The 18,343-nt window shown below is 37.3% G+C and overlaps 7 protein-coding genes and 2 pseudogenes across 8 annotated transcripts in view; 2 read left to right on the plus strand and 7 right to left on the minus strand.

Annotated features, from left to right (window-relative positions):
- LOC104719927 overlaps nt 1-1,504 on the minus strand; it is a 3,259-nt pseudogene extending 1,755 nt beyond the window's left edge.
- Nucleotides 3,780-6,084, minus strand: LOC104716294 (WEB family protein At5g16730, chloroplastic-like). The gene has a single exon (XM_010433683.2). The coding sequence runs from the start codon at nt 5,834-5,836 to the stop codon at nt 3,932-3,934; it is 1,905 nt and encodes a 634-aa protein (XP_010431985.1). The 5' UTR covers nt 5,837-6,084; the 3' UTR covers nt 3,780-3,931.
- On the minus strand, nt 6,173-7,606 carry LOC104716295 (histone H3.3). Of its 2 annotated transcripts, none has more exons than XM_010433684.1 (4): nt 7,496-7,606; nt 6,969-7,042; nt 6,800-6,876; nt 6,173-6,709 (listed from the first exon to the last, which is right to left on the minus strand). In XM_010433684.1, the coding sequence occupies exons 2-4, from the start codon at nt 7,038-7,040 to the stop codon at nt 6,448-6,450; spliced, it is 411 nt and encodes a 136-aa protein (XP_010431986.1). In that variant the 5' UTR covers nt 7,041-7,042; nt 7,496-7,606; the 3' UTR covers nt 6,173-6,447. The 2 variants fall into 2 exon arrangements, with proteins under 2 accessions (XP_010431986.1, XP_010431987.1); XM_010433685.2 differs by having other exon boundaries at nt 7,478-7,568.
- On the minus strand, nt 7,866-9,311 carry LOC104716297 (histone H3.3). The gene is made up of 5 exons (XM_010433686.2): nt 9,201-9,311; nt 8,783-8,854; nt 8,611-8,687; nt 8,429-8,519; nt 7,866-8,310 (listed from the first exon to the last, which is right to left on the minus strand). The coding sequence occupies exons 2-5, from the start codon at nt 8,852-8,854 to the stop codon at nt 8,140-8,142; spliced, it is 411 nt and encodes a 136-aa protein (XP_010431988.1). The 5' UTR covers nt 9,201-9,311; the 3' UTR covers nt 7,866-8,139.
- LOC104716300 (probable signal peptidase complex subunit 1) lies at nt 9,667-10,140 on the plus strand. Its single transcript, XM_010433687.1, has 2 exons — nt 9,667-9,764; nt 9,835-10,140. The coding sequence occupies exon 2, from the start codon at nt 9,837-9,839 to the stop codon at nt 10,113-10,115; it is 279 nt and encodes a 92-aa protein (XP_010431989.1). The 5' UTR covers nt 9,667-9,764; nt 9,835-9,836; the 3' UTR covers nt 10,116-10,140.
- LOC104716298 lies at nt 12,704-14,392 on the minus strand (annotated as a pseudogene).
- On the plus strand, nt 14,867-15,277 carry LOC104716302 (probable signal peptidase complex subunit 1). The gene has a single exon (XM_010433689.1). The coding sequence runs from the start codon at nt 14,869-14,871 to the stop codon at nt 15,145-15,147; it is 279 nt and encodes a 92-aa protein (XP_010431991.1). The 5' UTR covers nt 14,867-14,868; the 3' UTR covers nt 15,148-15,277.
- LOC104716301 lies at nt 15,341-16,309 on the minus strand. The gene is made up of 2 exons (XM_010433688.2): nt 16,179-16,309; nt 15,341-15,977 (listed from the first exon to the last, which is right to left on the minus strand). Exon 2 carries the CDS (start codon nt 15,908-15,910, stop codon nt 15,491-15,493), a length of 420 nt encoding a protein of 139 aa, XP_010431990.1. The 5' UTR covers nt 15,911-15,977; nt 16,179-16,309; the 3' UTR covers nt 15,341-15,490.
- Nucleotides 16,884-18,343, minus strand: part of LOC104719928 (protein SCAI-like) — a 3,696-nt gene continuing 2,236 nt past the window's right edge. Inside the window, exons 3-5 of the mRNA XM_019230637.1 lie at nt 18,087-18,281; nt 17,468-17,604; nt 16,884-17,383 (exon numbers count right to left, since the gene is read on the minus strand). Coding sequence (XP_019086182.1) covers nt 17,197-17,383; nt 17,468-17,604; nt 18,087-18,281 — 519 coding nt within the window. The 3' untranslated portion in view covers nt 16,884-17,196. The remainder of the gene's footprint in view (nt 17,384-17,467; nt 17,605-18,086; nt 18,282-18,343) is intronic.

Genomic DNA, 18,343 nt, shown 5'->3' on the forward strand with positions numbered 1-18,343 from the left:
CCAAAATCGCAAATTTTGAGCTGCGACGACGGGCTCCCATCTAAGAGTGTATTCTCAAGCTTAAGGTCTCTATGACATATTTGCTGCAATAAAAATAAAAAGTTCCAGTTACTTAATATTATATAACCGCTGGAGATTTCATTCAGATAAGATTTCACGTACCATAGCGTGACAATAGCTAACTCCCGAGATCAGTTGTTTGAAATAATATCTTGCCTAAAATAATAATAAGCAAAAAGTACGTAATCAATCAATAATAATATAATTAACCACGATAACACAGTTTTAAATCATCGTTAATGATGAATTAAGTTATATACTTCGTCTTCGCTGAATCGACCGGCATTGCAAATTCTTTCGAAAAGTTCACCGCCTGCTGCATACTCCATTACTATTGCAAGATGTGTTGGTGTCACAAAAACCTGCAAAACAAAACAAAACAAAACAAAAATTAGACATTAAAAGCCAACACATACATCATAATTGTTTTATTCTTTTTTTTTTAAATATATATTTTTTCCTCAAGATCGAGACGACCTACCGATTGCTTCTATTTATACAATTTGTAACTGAATAATTTTCAACGCCGTGGCTATATTTATATATATATGAACATACGGTGTCAAATAATGAAACTCGAATTTGGACCGTTGGAGAATGGGACATATATATAGTATTAAAAGCGAATATAATACATTCCCTTAGAAGAGGTCCAAAGTCTAACCATGATACGGCATAAATTACATGACCAGAAAATATCTAATTTTATTTTAACCATGGGTCGGATTTTAATTAGATGATCCAAAATATACTTGCACGCCAGTTCTTCTTTTGTAGCGGGGAAAACAAAAATATATCAGTAACCAAGTTTCGAACAATAATTTTGTTTTGTTGGTTTTTTTTTCTGTGTTCTCGCTACTAAAAGTTGATTTTTAAAATAAAATTCAATCCTCTTTATCATATACATAACATACCTCCTTAAATCGGATGATATTAGGATGCTTCAAGTCTCTGTGGTTGATGATCTCTCTCTGAACATGTTCATCAATCTGTACAAAACCCATTTTGATGATATAATAATTAAAATTGATTTCTAAAAACAGAAACAGAAATCCAGATGAGAAAGACAGAGAGACCAGTTTTTTCATATCAACAATCTCGTGTGATAGATAGACAACAAAAAAAAAAAAAAAAAAAAAACTTAAACGACCTCTCTACNTCTCGATGTATTTAACGGCGTAAAACTCTCCGTTGGATTTGTCTCTGACAAGCTTGGCAACTCCAAAGTTACCGGAGCCAAGATCTCTTAAGATGTCGTATCTCTCCATTGATGGATGGTCAGACTCAGATCAAAGAACAGAGCAAAAAGAGAGAATATTTTGTTTGTGGGTTCTACGTCTCGATCAAAACTGTTTTTTTGCTTCCTCCTCCTCTCTTTTTATTATTCTTTTGAGGTTTATTAAAAGCGAGATATGCGTTGAGAGAGAATTTAAGCTTCTCTTTCTTTTTCATATGGTTTCAGTCTACAGCTTATACAATATTTATACACATACATACATATACAGTCAGCACCAACTAACTCCGTTATGGGTCCACGAGACTATTGGGCCGTTAATAATATCGTCGAATTAGGCCCATTTGTCACGTGGCAACTCTCAAAAAAAAAAAAAACTCATCAACAACAAGGACAGGAACAAGGTGGAGTTGTGTAACTCGCAAAGTAATGCCAGTTTCAATTCATGTTGTCTCTCTTCGTCGCTATTTTATTATTTGTATTCTTCCAAGCAAAATTTTACTTATTGTCAAACACATGTTCCCAATAAAATAATTCCATCACTAATCTCTATCACAAGGAATGAAAAGTTAATACCTGACTGAGTAAATGCGATTACCTATTTTTAGTATATATTATCTCTTTTAAAATGAAGTATTCTACCAAACTTACCCGTTTTAAATTTAAAATAAATAAAAATACCTAATTTTAGAAAAAGAAAGAAAGAATGGCCCACATTTTTAGATTTGTAATCGTTTTCCGCAACCCAATAAAAAACAAACTCATTCTGTATATAGGAGGAGTATATAACAATTAAAAATACTACTCCTATACATAAATTAATAAATGAGCTTCTTATTATAGTATTAAAAATTAGATGTCGACGGAATAACAGGTCAATGGCTAAATAAATCATAAGCTAAAAGCCAAAAAAAATAAAATTAAAATGTTGCTTAAACAAACTATTAGAAAATGTAGGACTCCAAAATTCTTACGTGTGCGTTAATCATTATCTGTTCTTTGTTTTTTTTTTCTTTTCTGTTGTGTGTAATCGGCTTATTATTGCTTAAGCGTCTTACTTACATTTCTCAGATTTGTAAGTAAGCAATAACTTTTAACTAATAGATAATAACAAAATCCGTTTATAGTCGCAACCCATAATGTTTCCTTGTTATCGTTTTTGTGTATATATATAATGCGTATGTAGTATAGTCGGATACTATATTCATGGTTCATGAATCATAATGATTCAAACAAATTTCTTTTTCAAATACGCTTAAACAAATCCTCACTCAATGATCTCTTTCGATACTCAAGGAAAAAATATATATCCTTCATATGTTATTTCTAAAATATTATGTTGTTAAGACTTGAGATATGTTATTTATTCTAACTTTCTAATATTACAGATGATATTTAGCTATATATATCTTTCAGATGAAATTACATCACCAACTTATTTTACTTATGGAAGACACATAGGTCAAGAAGTCAATGCTTTGAAAAAGCGAATTATTGAATCAATATACTCCAAATGTTCAAAGAAAAACAAAACAGTGATGTACGTGGCCACGTAGTAACCGTACACGTGGGAAATTGAAAGCAAGTGACAAAACTAGATGCCAAGTGGAAGTGGTGTCCGTGCGTCAGGCGTGAGGTTACGTGGAAGGTGAAGATTGGGCCGTGATGTAAAAGCCCATCATCGTTGAGTGGTTGGGTGATAACATTAGTGTCCCCACATTTTGGTTGCTATTATTAGAAAGGCTATTATGCAATTCAATCCATTATGATTTTTCCCATAAATATTTTCTTTATTAGTATTACTTTTTTCTTGATTTGTTGGAATCTTGCATACCTTTTCCCCACAATATGCATTACATTTTGCTTTTGTAATTTGGTTAAATGCGAGCAAAAGGATTTCAATTTTATTAGCATAAATAGACATATAAAGCTAGAGAAGCACAAAACATAGGGGCAAATCCTTTACACAAGGACTGATTAAAAAGCAATAAAAGAACTCGCACTAGAGAATTTGAGACTAAATTTGGCAAATATGTGTTTTTTAAAATAAATAAAATTTCTAGTTATATTTGCATAACAATATAAATTAAGAATGAAAATAAATGGAATTGAACTTCACTTTCGATATTCGAATATAGTTGAACTCTTTGCTTGTGTATCAAAAATCTTTATATTGTAAAGTTGCACCTCTGACACCTTTACCACATTGCGTGACCTTGCTCAGTATATATATATATTTGGTTTATACAAATAGTTTAAAGAAAAATTCGAAAAAGTTTTCTCGGCCCATATATATAGTGAAAAGAGTTAAGGAAATCTAAACAAAATTAATAAGCCTTTGTATTGAAAGGCCTTCTAACGAGAAATTAAATAATTCGAAACTTGCGTCTCCTCCCCAATCCGGGAATTTCTAAATAACTAAACCGGTTCGACCAAGAATGTCAACAATTGAATGAAGACATAAGTAACACTGCAAAGATCAAAAAGTTCAAAACAATCTTTATTACCAAGAAAAAATTAAAACGTTTTGTCTATGTACACACAATAAAATTCCTGCAAACCTCAAAAGCTGTATGTAGTAGAAGAGAACACAACAATGGCGTATCACAAAAGTATATATTAATAAAACAATGCTCTTCAGGGCTCCGGAGACATGGGCGGTAATAGTGGCGGAGACGGAGACGGAGGAGTCTGTGGTTGCTGCTGCTTATCTTGTGAATCAGTGGAAGACTCTTTCTTGTGTGAGAAACTTAAGCTCTTCCTCCTAACGAGAAGATCACCAAACCTACGTATAAATGCCTTCTTCTTCCTTGCTACTGCTCCTTTGTCGTTCAACTCTCCTTCTTCTAAATGATTCCCATCCAAATTCTCCAGATCCTCTGGATTCATCGTCTCTACTTCTTCCAAAAACGTACACGATGATCTCCTTTTGTGATGCGTCTGCGCATGTGGCGTCTCTGCTACGTCAAAGATTGAACCTTTGAATAGGTAAGAATCTGAACTTGGAGAGCTTCCTTCGCCACTTCCATCACTGTTCTCTTGTTGATGATTCCCACCGTTTGAGGCTTTTGTGATCTCTTCCTCTACTAGTGCTGTTTCTTTGTTGTGCTTGCTATGGTTGTAGTTGTGATGACCGAGCTTCATGATACTGAAACTACAAGTTTTCCCAATCATCTTCTTATCTATGTTCTGATGTGTCTGCTCTTTCTTCTCCTTCTCTTCCTTTTTCTCGCTATGTTCTTTCTTCTCCTTCTTGCTCTCTCTCTTCTCCTTCTTGTTCTCTTTCTTCTCTTCCTTCTTCTCGCTATGTTCCTTCTTCTCCTTCTCCTCAATCTTCTTCTCAACAACAACTTCTACATCCTTGTGCAACGACTCTTGTCTGCTCAGGCTTCTGTGTTTCTCTTCCTCCATAGCTACCTCTATTTCAGACAACAGCTTCTTCAACTTCTTTACATTGTCATTAGCCAAAGCTTCGTTAACCTTCACCCTCTCGATCTCCTTCAAAGCGAATTCCAGTTCATCTTCCTTATCCAACAAGGCATCTTTCAAATTCGAATTCTCAGCTCTGGCGATCCCGGCTGCTTCTTTCGCTACATTAGCTTCGTTAATGGCTTGTTTAAGTATATCTCTAACCTTGTGATTCTCATCTTTAGCCTTCTTGCTCAGATTCTCAGCAGCAACAAGAGCTTCAAGCAATCTATTGTTCTCATCAAGAAGTGAGTTCTTCTCGTCTTCTCCTCTCTTTATGCAACTCACAAACACAGATTCTTTCCCATTCCAAGCCAAAAGTGATTCCTCTGCTTCAATCCTAAGTCTCTCGCTCGTGTTCTTGAGCAGTTCCGCTTCTTTCCTAACTTCATCGTGTTTCTCTTTCCATTGCTGAGACTCCAACCTCGAAGCCTCGAGCTCTGTTTCCGCAACCACAAGCTTCTCCTTCGCTTGGCTACAATCAGTAGCCACCTCTTTTAAAGCCAATGCCAAATCATCCATTGCTTTCTTGCTCGTCATCTCTGCATCAGTCGCTGATTGAAGCTCGTTCTTAATCGATTTCATCTCTTCTAACAAATCAGACACCCTCAAAGAGGAAGCTTCTGCAGCCTCGTGAGCCTTTGCGAGACTCTCCTTGGTTGATTCCATCTCAATCTTTATTGACTCGATATCAAAATCCTGAACAGAACTATCATCTTCGTCTTCGTCCTCACTAGAATCTTGGCTATTGTAAGATGTTTCTATCCTCTCTTTCAAAGAAGCGATCTCTACCTTGGATTCTTCTACGAAAGCTTTTGTTTCCTCTAACTCTCTTGATTTCTCATCAACGGAATCAAGAAGTTGCTTCTCTAATTCTTTACTTTTCTCCACCTCAGCTTCAAGATTCTTCATCAACGTATCTTTCTTCAATAACTCGGCTTTCAAAGAAACGACCTCGTTCTCAAGGGAAGCTTTCATCTTGTGAAGCTCTGTATCGATATCCGCAACTTTGGTAGATGAATACCTCGGAGAAGCTACATCAATGGACGACGGTTTCTCATCTACTTCTCCCATTTGATTTGATGGATGATTGATGTTTTCTTATTCAGAGTTTCGGAGAAATGCAGAACAAAGAAAAGAGGACGTTTTGGGTAAATGGGTTTTTGATTGACGAAGAATATATTTAAGAGGTTGCGATAAAAGGAAAACAAAATCTATTGGTCAAAATAAAGAAAAGTTGGTTCTCAATGGTTTAGGAACGTATCTTCCTTTTTTTAAGGGGGTTGTTTTGTTGAGGGCCGTCCAAACTTATCATCCACAATCCAAATTGTTTTAGAAAGATTCAACAAATCCACAAAACTTATTAATTAAATAGGAAACAGAAAATATCAGCCATTAAAGACCTCTGAAGAGAAAGATATGGTGACAAACTAAGTTAAGAAAACATAATAATTTAACAAAGAGTTAAAAAGAGTTTGCAATACACATAAGCTTAAAGAACACAAGATTGCAGACTTGTTACTTACTAATTTGGTACTCCCTACTAACATACCCGAAATTAAGAAGAAAAAAAAACACAGCAATTGAGAGAGAGCAAGAAAAAAAACTAGTAGTAGACCAATCAATCTTGAATCAAATCCGCAGAGCGAAGTTAAAACCTGATCGGTTGTTTCTTGGTAGGCCTCTTAAGCGCGTTCACCTCTGATACGACGAGCCAACTGAATATCCTTAGGCATAATGGTGACACGCTTGGCATGAATGGCGCAGAGGTTAGTGTCTTCAAAGAGACCAACAAGGTATGCTTCAGCAGCTTCCTGGAGAGCCAACACAGCATGGCTCTGGAAACGCAAATCAGTTTTGAAATCTTGAGCAATCTCACGAACAAGCCTCTGGAATGGGAGTTTCCTGATCAACAACTCAGTACTCTTCTGGTACTTACGGATTTCACTGAACACCAAAGCGATGAGGAGAAATTTTTAGCATAACTTTAAAAGACAAACTGTGAAGAATCAACCATATAAGAAGGTAGGGACAAACCGAAGAGCAACAGTTCCAGGACGGTAACGATGTGGTTTCTTGACTCCACCAGTGGTTGGTGCAGATTTACGAGCAGCCTGTGTTGAATACAGAAGAAGATCAACACTCGATTTTGAAAACTAAAGGCACAATTTTGAGCACGAAGAGAAGACAAAGAAGGAACAAAAACCTTAGTAGCAAGCTGCTTCCTTGGAGCTTTTCCTCCGGTGGACTTACGAGCGGTTTGCTTGGTACGAGCCATCTCTGCGAGCGTATTCACAAGAAACTAAACAGTCAATTGAAGATCATCCAAAACTAATTTGATCAAGAAATTGGCGAAACCAAAAAGCCCTAACAATGATGAATCGTTTATCAAGCCGGATTTTGCCAAAGGGGAAAAAATCGACTCACAAACCCTAATTTTTCAAAACACAACTACGCAGTGACAATCGCAATCAAGACAGATCACTAACACAGAGCCACGAAGCAAGAAACAGACCAACTATTATTAAGTGTTGATCAGACAACAAAGCGACCAGACTCGATCTCAACATGTATATATATCTATGCAGCAAATTTGAAAGACGGAGATTTGTTTTTTCAAACAGGAACGGGACAAAATCCAAAAGTCAATTGTCGTGACGATCAGATCGCAGAGACAATAACTGGAAATTTAAGAAACGAGCTTAAAACTATTACCCTAATCGCAAATCATACCTCTTGTCGCTTGAGCTGACTTCTGTTTTGGTTTTTTTTTTTTTTCGTCTTTCGTCGCAAAAGCAGTAATTGCAGATGATTGTAGTAGTTGTGGCCACAATGCGGTTATTTATAAGGGTTATGCTACCAAAGTGTGTTCTCACGATACGCTCCTTTTGTGCTTTCTTACATCCATAATCCGACGGTTAAAACATTTGCACATTGTGTTTTCTGAACTCATCTCAACGGCTACGATTGAATATTTTACGAGTCACGCGGATTACCAATTTCGTGAATGTTAAAGTTATTAATAATGAATGAATAAAACTTTGAAACACAAACCTAATTTATTATAACAAAATCAAACATATTTTTAATGAACACAAGCAGATGAAACAAAAGTCAGAAACTTTAACATATCAATATGTCTTTTCGGCGTTTGATATTGCCAAAGAAGAAAGCAATAAACACACCACAAAACGTAGGCTAAAGTAAGAACACACGGAAATCATAAGAACAAGTAGACAAGAAAAGAAAAAAAAAGCCAACCAGCATTGTATTCAGGTCTCCTACAACCGAAAGCTTTTAAAGCCATTATCTAATTCCAACTATCTATTTAGAAAACCCTCCACATTCACATAATCCGACAACCTTCCCCATCACACTTAAGCACGCTCTCCTCTGATCCTGCGTGCAAGTTGAATGTCTTTTGGCATTATGGTGACACGCTTGGCATGAATGGCGCAGAGGTTAGTATCCTCAAAGAGACCAACAAGGTATGCTTCTGCAGCCTCCTGGAGTGCAAGCACAGCATGGCTCTGGAAACGCAGATCAGTCTGCATTCATAGAGAAAAAAGCACACAAGGTTATAACAATGAACATAAAGAATGTCATATGATATCCAAAACACATATTTTTCAGATTCAATAGACTCATAAGCACCACATTCATTACCTTGAAGTCCTGGGCAATCTCACGAACAAGCCTCTGGAAAGGGAGCTTCCTGATCAGCAACTCAGTACTCTTCTGGTACTTACGGATTTCACTGTTAATCAATAACAAGAAAACAATATTAGGTCAACTACGATACCAACCAAGTATAACGAAATTATTTTTTGAGAAAACAGAATGCATACCGAAGAGCAACAGTTCCAGGACGGTAACGATGGGGCTTCTTGACTCCTCCAGTGGTTGGTGCAGACTTACGTGCAGCCTTAAATTGGAAAAAAAAAAAGAAAAAAAAAACAATTAGAACAAATCCAGAACTGTGTCAATAAAAGCAAACCCAGATCACATATGAGAGATTACCTTTGTAGCAAGCTGCTTCCTAGGAGCCTTTCCTCCAGTAGACTTACGAGCTGTTTGCTTAGTACGAGCCATCTATACATCAAGATAACAAAATTTAGAACCTTAGGTATTTCAATTGCAAGAATGTATCGTAAAGATCAACACAAAACCAAAACAAATCCCCAATTGTAAATCGCCTAATCAAGAAAACCGAAACCCTAATTTACAGGAGACGAATACGAATAATCATCTAATTACATCGGTGAAAACTACCGAAAATTTACAGAGGAAGCAGACGATTCCACCCAAAGAAACAATCTAATACTCAAATCTAGCGAATCGATTCATCTCCCTAATTTCATACGTGATACCGAACGATTACAGCAGTTTAAAGATCAAACGAAATAAATTTTCCGGGAAAATCAAAAGAGAATCGTACCTTAGAAACCTCTCTAGCTTCTCCGAATTTTCAAACAAGAGCTTTCGCTTTCGATCTCGAAAAAGGTTTTTTTCTCAACAATGTCAGTCTCCACTCGTGTAAGGCTCTTGATATTAATTTATAGGCAACGATTGGCAAAAGCAGATTTAATAATCGGACGGTTAGTATCGCTCATCGATGTGTTTCTCACGTTTTCTAATCGTGCGGGTTAAAATACCACAACATGTGCTTTCTTGAACGCAATCAACGGTCCAGATCTAGCTCTACAGGTTTGACGAGGATCGCCAGTGCTACATTACTCGATTCCTATTGGTTGAATACGAAACGGCGAGGATCGTGGTTAATGAACCGTTCCGATTTCAATTTAGGCCGACAGTTAAATTAATGGGCTTAAAGATAAGGCCCATTCATTACGAAAATCCGATTGGTTGCGTTACATACGGTACATTAAATTGGTTGCATCAGTCAAACTTTTCGGTTTAGTATTAAACCGAAGTTTCGTAGTCGTCTTCTTCTTCTTCCGTCGAAAAGAAACAGAGATTCGAAATCGTCTTCATTTTCCAGGTATAGATTCTTCGACGTCATAGATCTATACTATTCAATTTCATTGTAATTTTTTTGTTTTTTTTTTCAGATATGGATTGGCAAGGGCAGAAATTGGCGGAGCAGTTAATGCAGATCTTGCTTCTGATCGCCGCGGTTGTGGCGTTTGTTGTTGGTTACGCAACGGAGTCGTTTAGGACGATGATGTTGATCTACGCCGGAGGTGTAGTCCTGACGACTCTGATCACTATACCAAATTGGCCTTGCTTTAATCGTCATCCTCTCAAGTGGTTAGATCCAAGTGAAGCTGAGAAGTATCCTAAACCTGAAGTTGTTGCTGTTAGCTCGAAGAAGAAATCTTCTAAAAAGTAGTCTTTTTTTTTTTCAATCTTATCTTCTTTAGGGGGTCTAAGGTTTACACAGTAGTCTGAAGCCGAATGCAGTCATCAGCAAAATGTGAAAGGGTAAGTAACATTCTTAATAACCATTCTGATACCAACTCTGGTCTAACGTTCCTCTTGTAATCTTTTTTTTTTGTGTGTGTGTTGATTGCCTCATTACAGGGAAACTAAAAACTTAGCTAGCACTACCAAACTGATGGAAAATCGAGACAGGTGAGCCAAATTGTTATAAAATTAGATTGATTCACTCCATGACTGATACTCTTTCCGCCTCCTCATCATATATGGATCCTCAATCCATAACCAGCAACTCTGCTGCTCCACAGGGCAAAACGAGGTCTTGCTCACTTCAAAGTTTTAAGCTCAACCTGTGAAAAAGTAGAGAACAAGAAGGCAATGCATCGAGTTTCATCAAGGTAATGTACTTCATAAATAGAAAACTAAAGTTTTAACCAATGCGTTCTGTGATTTGATGCAGATCTTGACAGCTCCAGCTTTGCCTGCACCACAAAGAAGGACACCACATCTGCTAGAATTTTCCCCTTCGTGGCAGAACCTATGCCATTAATAACTCGCTCATTGATTTGTTCTCGCTTACTTTTGTTTTTTCTTTTTGTTACATGTTACTACTTGTCGTTTTGTTATTGTTGATTTAGTTTTGTGGAGGATCCTTCTTACGATTGATCGGTGATGGCTTTGATTGATCGTTGTCAAGCGTTTTCTCTTATCTTCTCGTCTAGAATTATCTGTTTAGGTAAGGTTTCTTCAGATATCTCGTGTTACATCCTCTTCTTTTTCCCCTAGTGACTTTCAGAGATTTGCTAATCTACACTCAGGTAAGAAGAAGAACCCCTTGACCTTGAGGTATTGTTTCAATCATCCTTCACTAATGACTAATTATTTAAGTTCAGCTACTTTGTTTTAACCGATTCTTGTTATTGCAGGATAAAAAGCAAGCCTCAGGATATATCAAGTTACTCCTACCGAATCAACCACAGAGGTCAACTATTACAGTTTTTTAGTTTCACCTGATGTAATGTTGGTGGCTAACAGACTTTTCATGTGACTTTTTTATTTTATAATTTTTGTTTGCAGACTCAAGGACGTGAATCTATTGCAACCAAGCTTGTGGAAAATTTGATAACAGCACAGTCTCGTTCAGACCGTGTGCTTGCTTGTCATCTTCAACCCGGACACAGTCTATGGGCTACTTTGAAATTTCATTCGATCATGTTTAAATTATTCCTCAAAGCATTGAGTTCCCCTTTTCTCAATTGTCACAATGGATTTTCTTATGGCTGATTTTTTTTCTGCTTGATATTCATGAACAACCTCGGATACTTGATTACCTAGCAAATAAGGCCATATCCTCTTATGAATTGGTGGTAGTTTCATCTTATGTTGGTGGCGTTGCAAGGGCTCCTGCCATAATCTTTCGCCATGTTTCAGGTTTGCAACGTATTTTCTTATCGCTACTTCTTTTGGTTATCTTATTAAATTTGTTGGTTGATAATATGTCAGAGCTGGCTTGTGTACGCCTAGGCCAGTTGCATTAAAGCTTTCTGTTGATACTCCTCCTCTACTCACTGAGCAGGTAACTACTCAATTAACTTTTTTTGACAACGGTGATAGTCAATTGAAGATGTGTATTGTTGATTGCTTTCTTTTCCTGTTGGCAGCGTGTCCTTGATGCCCTCTCCCCTTCTATTCGTGGCGGAACCTGTGCCATTCCTTGTGCTTATGGATGTGGGAAAATTGTGATCAGTCAGGCACTTTCCAAGGTAGGTTGGTACACTCTGTTTTGTGCCATTTAATAACTGGATATTTTGAATTTCTAAAGCTAATTTGTTCTTGAAATTGCATGTTAATTGTCATATATAGTTTCATATTCTCTTTTCTTTTTCAGGTTGTTGCGGTTGAAGGAATCATGCCAGCTAATGCTATGTTTCTCTAGCGAGATCCTGTACAAGTTCGACACCGTTTCCATCTGCTTACAGGCGTCACCGTTCCCGCAAGTTTGTAAGAACACCACACCGTTTGTACTTCTGGCATTGCTAATCCTGCCTTAGCTCAGGTTCTTTCTTACCTTCGTACTTCTTCCGTAGTTTGAAGCGATTAGGAAAAAACTGATTTGTGATATTGTCCTTGTTGTTCCATTGGATGTTTTTTTTACTCTCGCTTTTTGGACCTGGAGCTTGGGATATTCAATATCAAAGGTTTTGCTGATAGTGACATCTATCTTCAGCTGCAAGAGAGTGTAAGGTGATTTGTTTCATTCCGGTGGCCCTATTTACTTTCTCCTTGATTGCTAACAGACTTTTCAATTTTTTTTGCAGACTCGAGGACATGAATCTATTGCAGCCAAGCTTGTGGCAGATTTGACTTAGCAGGTGAGTTAGAAGTCTGTAATGGTGGACATCATGATTGACACAGCAGAAGTCTGTATCTATGTGCACATATTATGTTTACATGTCCCTGCGTGTGACCATGTAGTTTTCAGCTTTTATTCATTTATGTCTCTCTATATATATATGCCAATAAGAAAGGGAATTGGCCAAATTGGAAACAGTATTCTTGATAATAGGCTTATTAAAATCAAATTGTGTGAGACAACACGACCGTGACCATATAGAGAGAGGGCTTAATTCGTTTTCCTTTTTTGATTAGGAGAGACAAATTATTTCTTTTCCAAATTATAAAAGGAAATAAATACAGGTGACTTTAAAAAAAAAAAAAAAGGAAAACAAATAGACAGGTGGCTTAAAAAAAAAGGGAATGATATTGATAATAGGCTTATTAAAATCATATCCTCAACCCGTCTAGGATTTAAAAACACGATAGACTTAGAAGATTGTATGTCCATCGAACAGAATCAAGAACTCACTTTCGCCGGTTTCCTTTTCGAATTGTTTATTGGTCTAACCTTTACAAAAGCGTTTTGAAGATTCTACAACAACAACCCAAAAAAGAAAAAAAGGCTTCAATATAATCAATAAAGACGATAAAATTAAGCGACTTGTTTACCTGAAGATCAGAAGACTCAGTACCAGATGTTTCAGCAGTCCAAAGGCTTGCCAAATTGAAATAAATCCTGGCCTTCTAATCAAGTGTATGGACTACAAACTTTCCTACAGGGTATCCGGAGAATTACATCCAACACAGTACTCCAACGAAATATAAAAATGAACACTTTGTGTAGATAGAAACATGAACACACGAACCGTAGTCTATGACAACCCACTTGCTATCGTACCCTTGCACAGAAGGCAGCATTATATGTTTGGCGCCTTTCTGCTTTTGCTTGGTCTGTGAAGAGCAATACAAGAAAACCATTGGATCACTCTTTACCGTATCAAAACGTGTTCACAAAACAGAGCTAATCATTATCCATCAAAGGTCAAATTCAATACTCATATATCGAATTCACAAAATTGGCTATACCCAAATCAACAATCTCAACGATAGAGGAAGATGGAAGACGTGTGTACCTTATAGACTAATGCTTGAGCGACGTTTTTTAAGTGCCAATCAGATCTTCCCGTGGCGACGACCATGTAATCGGCCCAGAAACAGTGATTGTGAGTTGGTACCACCGTAACGTTATCAGCTTTCACGTCGGCGAGTATTTTCTCCACTTCGGGAAGTGTGAGAATCTCTGAAACGTCTTTGGCTCCGGAGGTTGAAGAAAAAAATGGAGAGAAGGCTAAGATGCGATTCGGAGCAGAAGATAAACTTAGTTTCCATGATTGATCTTGAAGAAAAGAGGAGCAACGAGATCGGAGGGCCGTCAACATGATGATGAGCTAGTTGCGGTTGCGAAAAATGGCCAAGATTGGGTTAAACCCTAATTACCGACTTGATTGACCGGTGCGCTGTTGCGACTCTCTTACAATTTTCCTTCTTTTTTTTTTTTTTTAAAATTTGTTTGCTGCTTTAATCATTAGCAAATAAAATAAAATAAAAATTTACACAACATAATTAAAATGAAATTACAGACATGACAATTAACTGTTTTGTCTAAAAAAATCAAAAGAGAGAATCGTACCTTAGAAACCTCTCTAGCTTCTCCAAATTTTCAAAGAAGAGCTTTTGCTTTCGATCTTGAAAAAAAGTTTTATTTTTCAACAATGTCTGTCTTCACGCGTGTAAGGCTCTTGATATTAATTTATAGGCAAACGATTTGGCAAAAGCAGATTTAATAATAATCGGACGGTTAGTATTGCTCATCAATGTGTTTCTCATGTTTTCTAATCGTGCGGGTTAAAATACCACAACATGTGCTTTCTTGAACGCAATCAACGGACAAGATTCAGCTCTACAGGTTTGACGAGGATCGCCAGGGCTACATTACTCGATTCTTATTGGTTGAATACGAAACGTCGCGGATCGTGGTTAATTGAACCGTTCCGATTTCATTGAAGGCCTACAGTTAAATTAATGGGCTTAAAGATAAGGCCCATTTATTACAAAAATCCGATTGGTGCGTTACGTACGGTATATTAAATTTGGTTGCATCAGTCAAACTTTTCGGTTTAGTATTAAACCGAAATTTCGTAGTCGTCGTCGTCTTCTTCTTCTTCTTCTTCCCCAAATCCAACTTCCGTCGAGAAGAAACAGAGATTTCGAAATCGTCTTCATTTTCCAGGTATAGATTCTCCGACGTCATAGATCTGTACTATTCAATTTGATTGTAATTTTGGTTTTTTTTGTTTTTTTTTTCAGATATGGATTGGCAAGGGCAGAAATTGGCGGAGCAGTTAATGCAGATCTTGCTTCTGATCGCCGCGGTTATGGCGTTCGTTGTTGGTTACGCAACGGCGTCGTTTAGGACGATGATGTTGATCTACGCTGGAGGTGTAGTTCTCACGACTCTGATCACTATACCAAATTGGCCTTGCTTTAATCGCCATCCTCTCAAGTGGTTAGATCCAAGTGAAGCTGAGAAGTATCCTAAACCTGAAGTTGTTGCTGTTAGCTCGAAGAAGAAATCTTCTAAAAAGTAGTCTTTTTTTTTTCAATCTTATCTTCTTTAGGGGGTCTAAGGTTTTGATGATATAAAACATATGGTTCTATTATTATTGTTCTTGATCGTAATAAGATTAATAAAAGTCTAAGTGAAATAACTTTGATTGATTTTGATTCTCGTTAATGTGTTTCTTCGAGTTTGGATCATATAAACTTTGAGATTTTTGGAACTGTTTCTTTTGAGACATTCTTCATTGTTTTCAAGAAGCGAGTACAAACGCCAAATGTATGAAACCACAGTTGGAATTCAAACCTGTGTGTGATGCAACAACTTCATACTATACCAACTTGGTACCAAATTCATCAAACAAATAGAGAAAGCTAGAGGAGAGTGACGAGAATGAAAATGAGTAGAGCAGCGATAAATGAATACTTGAGAGCAGCGACAAGGATAGCGAAAGAGATTAAGAAAAGCTGAGACAAGACTTGAAGGCTAGCCCAAGTCAATACCCCGGCTAACGCAACAGCAACAAAGTTATCTTGATCCGGATTCAACAGCTCCCTCCACTTGAAACTGAAACCACCAAATTGGTCTTTCTTTGTCGAATCATCGCTACTAACCGGTCTGTTTCCACCACCAGTAGAAGAAGAAGACTCGTCGTCATTTTGAGCATATGTTCTTCTAAACTTGAATAATGGGGACTTGCAGAAACCGATATGGTGATTGTGCGGAATGTTGTATAAAAAACGAGGCTTTAACGTCGTTATAGGCACAAAAGAAGCTCTCAATGTTAACAACATGGTAGAAACTAGGGTCTTCAAAAACCAAGGATGTCTATCTGAGTTTCTCGAGATTTTAACTTCCTATCTGCAATTGAAAAATTTGAAATCAAGATTTAAAAACCTATCAAACTAATAACTGGAGCTCAAAATCCAAAAATCTAATCAGAGTCGAATTGAAATTGTCGTTGACGATGATAATGAGAGGCAATTACAACCCTAATCATCTAATCGAAGAACTAAAAAACCCAACCATATCGAATTATTATCCAATTCTCTGCATACTCACCTCGAAATCTCCAGGTTTCTTCCTCCTCTCTCTCTCTCCACTACGGACAAAATTTGGACTCAACAATGGCTACGACCAAATCACATGGAGACACCTTTTCTTTTTAGCCTTTGCGTTTTAGTATTTGACGGCTACGATTCAATCTGGTATATCTTTCATATTTTGGGTAAAAAAAGCTTCTTCAATCTTTTTTTTTTTTTTTACTTCCACTTCCAACAGAACACAGCTTATGTATTTTTTACCCTGAGCTCAGATCCAATGACCCCTTCTCTTATGTTTACTATGCGATAGTTCATCGAGAACCAATCAAAACAAATCAATGGATGGCTTCAACCAGTAGGTTGAGTTGTTGTCTACATAAAAGTTGAGGGAAGAGTAATACGGTGTCTCAACCTTGTCGAGCATCACCTTTACGGCTTCCTATAGTAACAATGAAGCACTTGTCTTTCAATACAATGATAGCATTGTTATATACAAGTATCTAAACCATATGCTAAACCAACTATCTTAACCGAATAGCATATTTACATAACCCAATAGGATTCAATCTGTAAATATTTAGCCTTTGCGTTTTAGTATTTGACGGCTAGGATTCAATCTGGCATCTTTCATCTGTTGGGTAAAGCTTCGATCTTTTTTACTTGGTTCTTAGTGAGTCAAATCATTATCACAAAATTCAAAATAGATTGATTATGAAAATGCGAAAGAACAAATGTCACCACACTTTCTTTTACGCAATGCACAAATATTGTTAAGTCTCTCCTCGTACACAAAGCAGCAGCAAACCATCCTAAAGAAGAGACTAATAATGATTATTACCTTGTTCTCTAATCTTCTTTTACAAAAGGACCAAAAACTAAAAAGAATCATCAAATCAAAATAAAATAAAAAGAAATTAAACTTCCCAAATTACAATTCTCTTTTCTTTATACCCTAAAAAAAATACAGACTTTTTCTATATATTAAAAAAAAAGAACGAACAAACAACCTAGGCTCATGGGGTTTTTTTTTTCTAATTTTACGTCTTGTTGAAGTGGAAAGATTTGGCTACACCCAAGTGATCAGCTAGTCGTTGTACTGAGGACTGCACCGGTTTTGATACCGGTGAGAGCAGCTCTGGGAGGTTCGGGTGGCACTGAGGTAAATACGGGTCATCATCCTCTGTGCGGCTGAAGGACGTGAGAACAGACCGGCAGAATATGAATCTACACAATAATATAAAGGCTGAAGGACGTGAGTCCATGCTTTGTGTGGTTTCAATTCCGAAAACTTTTTGAGAATATACTCACCTTAGAATCAGCCGTCTCAAGAATGGATCAGGCAAGACTTGTGCCCAGACGAGATTCAAGACTTTGGAAGTCAACAGAATCGTTTCCCACTCTGAGAAGGAAGCAGAAAGTATGCTCTCTGCTTCATCATAAACTTCCTGATNAAGATTTGGCTACACCCAAGTGATCAGCTAGTCGTTGTACTGAGGACTGCACCGGTTTTGATACCGGTGAGAGCAGCTCTGGGAGGTTCGGGTGGCACTGAGGTAAATACGGGTCATCATCCTCTGTGCGGCTGAAGGACGTGAGAACAGACCGGCAGAATATGAATCTACACAATAATATAAAGGCTGAAGGACGTGAGTCCATGCTTTGTGTGGTTTCAATTCCGAAAACTTTTTGAGAATATACTCACCTTAGAATCAGCCGTCTCAAGAATGTATCAGGCAAGACTTGTGCCCAGACGAGATTCAAGACTTTGGAAGTCAACAGAATCGTTTCCCACTCTGAGAATGAAGCAGAAAGCATACTCTCTGCTTCATCATAAACTTCCTGAAGATTGTGATAAGAAATTTGTAAAGAGGCATGCCGCACTAAAAAGTTTGGTTCATTTATGGTAAATCAAATAACAAGTGCTAACCGGGTCGGGGTTTGAGTTTGAGAGGCCCAGCATTTGACTGAATGCTTGTAAAGGAGCTGTTAAGAAAAAGGTAAACTGACTTCCGTTGAGTGTGTCCGTATCATCAGTAGATGGGTTCTCGAATGATGGCTTCAGAGGTGAAAGAAGCATAGCAACAGGCTCGCCTCTCTCTGCTCCACTCAAAACCTGGAGTTTTTTTTATTTTATTTTAATAACAATCCATCAGCAAATATCGCAAAGTGACTTGAGAGAAACTA

This window comes from Camelina sativa, chromosome 10, assembly GCF_000633955.1.
Source record: "Camelina sativa cultivar DH55 chromosome 10, Cs, whole genome shotgun sequence".
In the NCBI taxonomy this organism is placed as follows: domain Eukaryota; kingdom Viridiplantae; phylum Streptophyta; class Magnoliopsida; order Brassicales; family Brassicaceae; genus Camelina; species Camelina sativa.

Coding starts and splice junctions, on each gene's coding strand:
- LOC104716300 (XM_010433687.1), top strand. CDS start 9,837: ATGGATTGGCAAGGGCAGAAATTGGCGGAGCAGTTAATGCAGATCTTG.
- LOC104716301 (XM_010433688.2), bottom strand. CDS start 15,910: ATGTTGTTAACATTGAGAGCTTCTTTTGTGCCTATAACGACGTTAAAG.
- LOC104716294 (XM_010433683.2), bottom strand. CDS start 5,836: ATGGGAGAAGTAGATGAGAAACCGTCGTCCATTGATGTAGCTTCTCCG.
- LOC104716295 (XM_010433684.1), bottom strand. CDS start 7,040: ATGGCTCGTACCAAGCAAACCGCTCGTAAGTCCACCGGAGGAAAAGCT. Junction 6,877..6,968: donor GGAAGCAGCTTGCTACTAAG/GTTTTTGTTCCT, acceptor TATTCAACACAG/GCTGCTCGTAAATCTGCACC. Junction 6,710..6,799: donor CCTGGAACTGTTGCTCTTCG/GTTTGTCCCTAC, acceptor TTTGGTGTTCAG/TGAAATCCGTAAGTACCAGA.
- LOC104716297 (XM_010433686.2), bottom strand. CDS start 8,854: ATGGCTCGTACTAAGCAAACAGCTCGTAAGTCTACTGGAGGAAAGGCT. Junction 8,688..8,782: donor GGAAGCAGCTTGCTACAAAG/GTAATCTCTCAT, acceptor TTCCAATTTAAG/GCTGCACGTAAGTCTGCACC. Junction 8,520..8,610: donor CCTGGAACTGTTGCTCTTCG/GTATGCATTCTG, acceptor ATTGATTAACAG/TGAAATCCGTAAGTACCAGA.
- LOC104716302 (XM_010433689.1), top strand. CDS start 14,869: ATGGATTGGCAAGGGCAGAAATTGGCGGAGCAGTTAATGCAGATCTTG.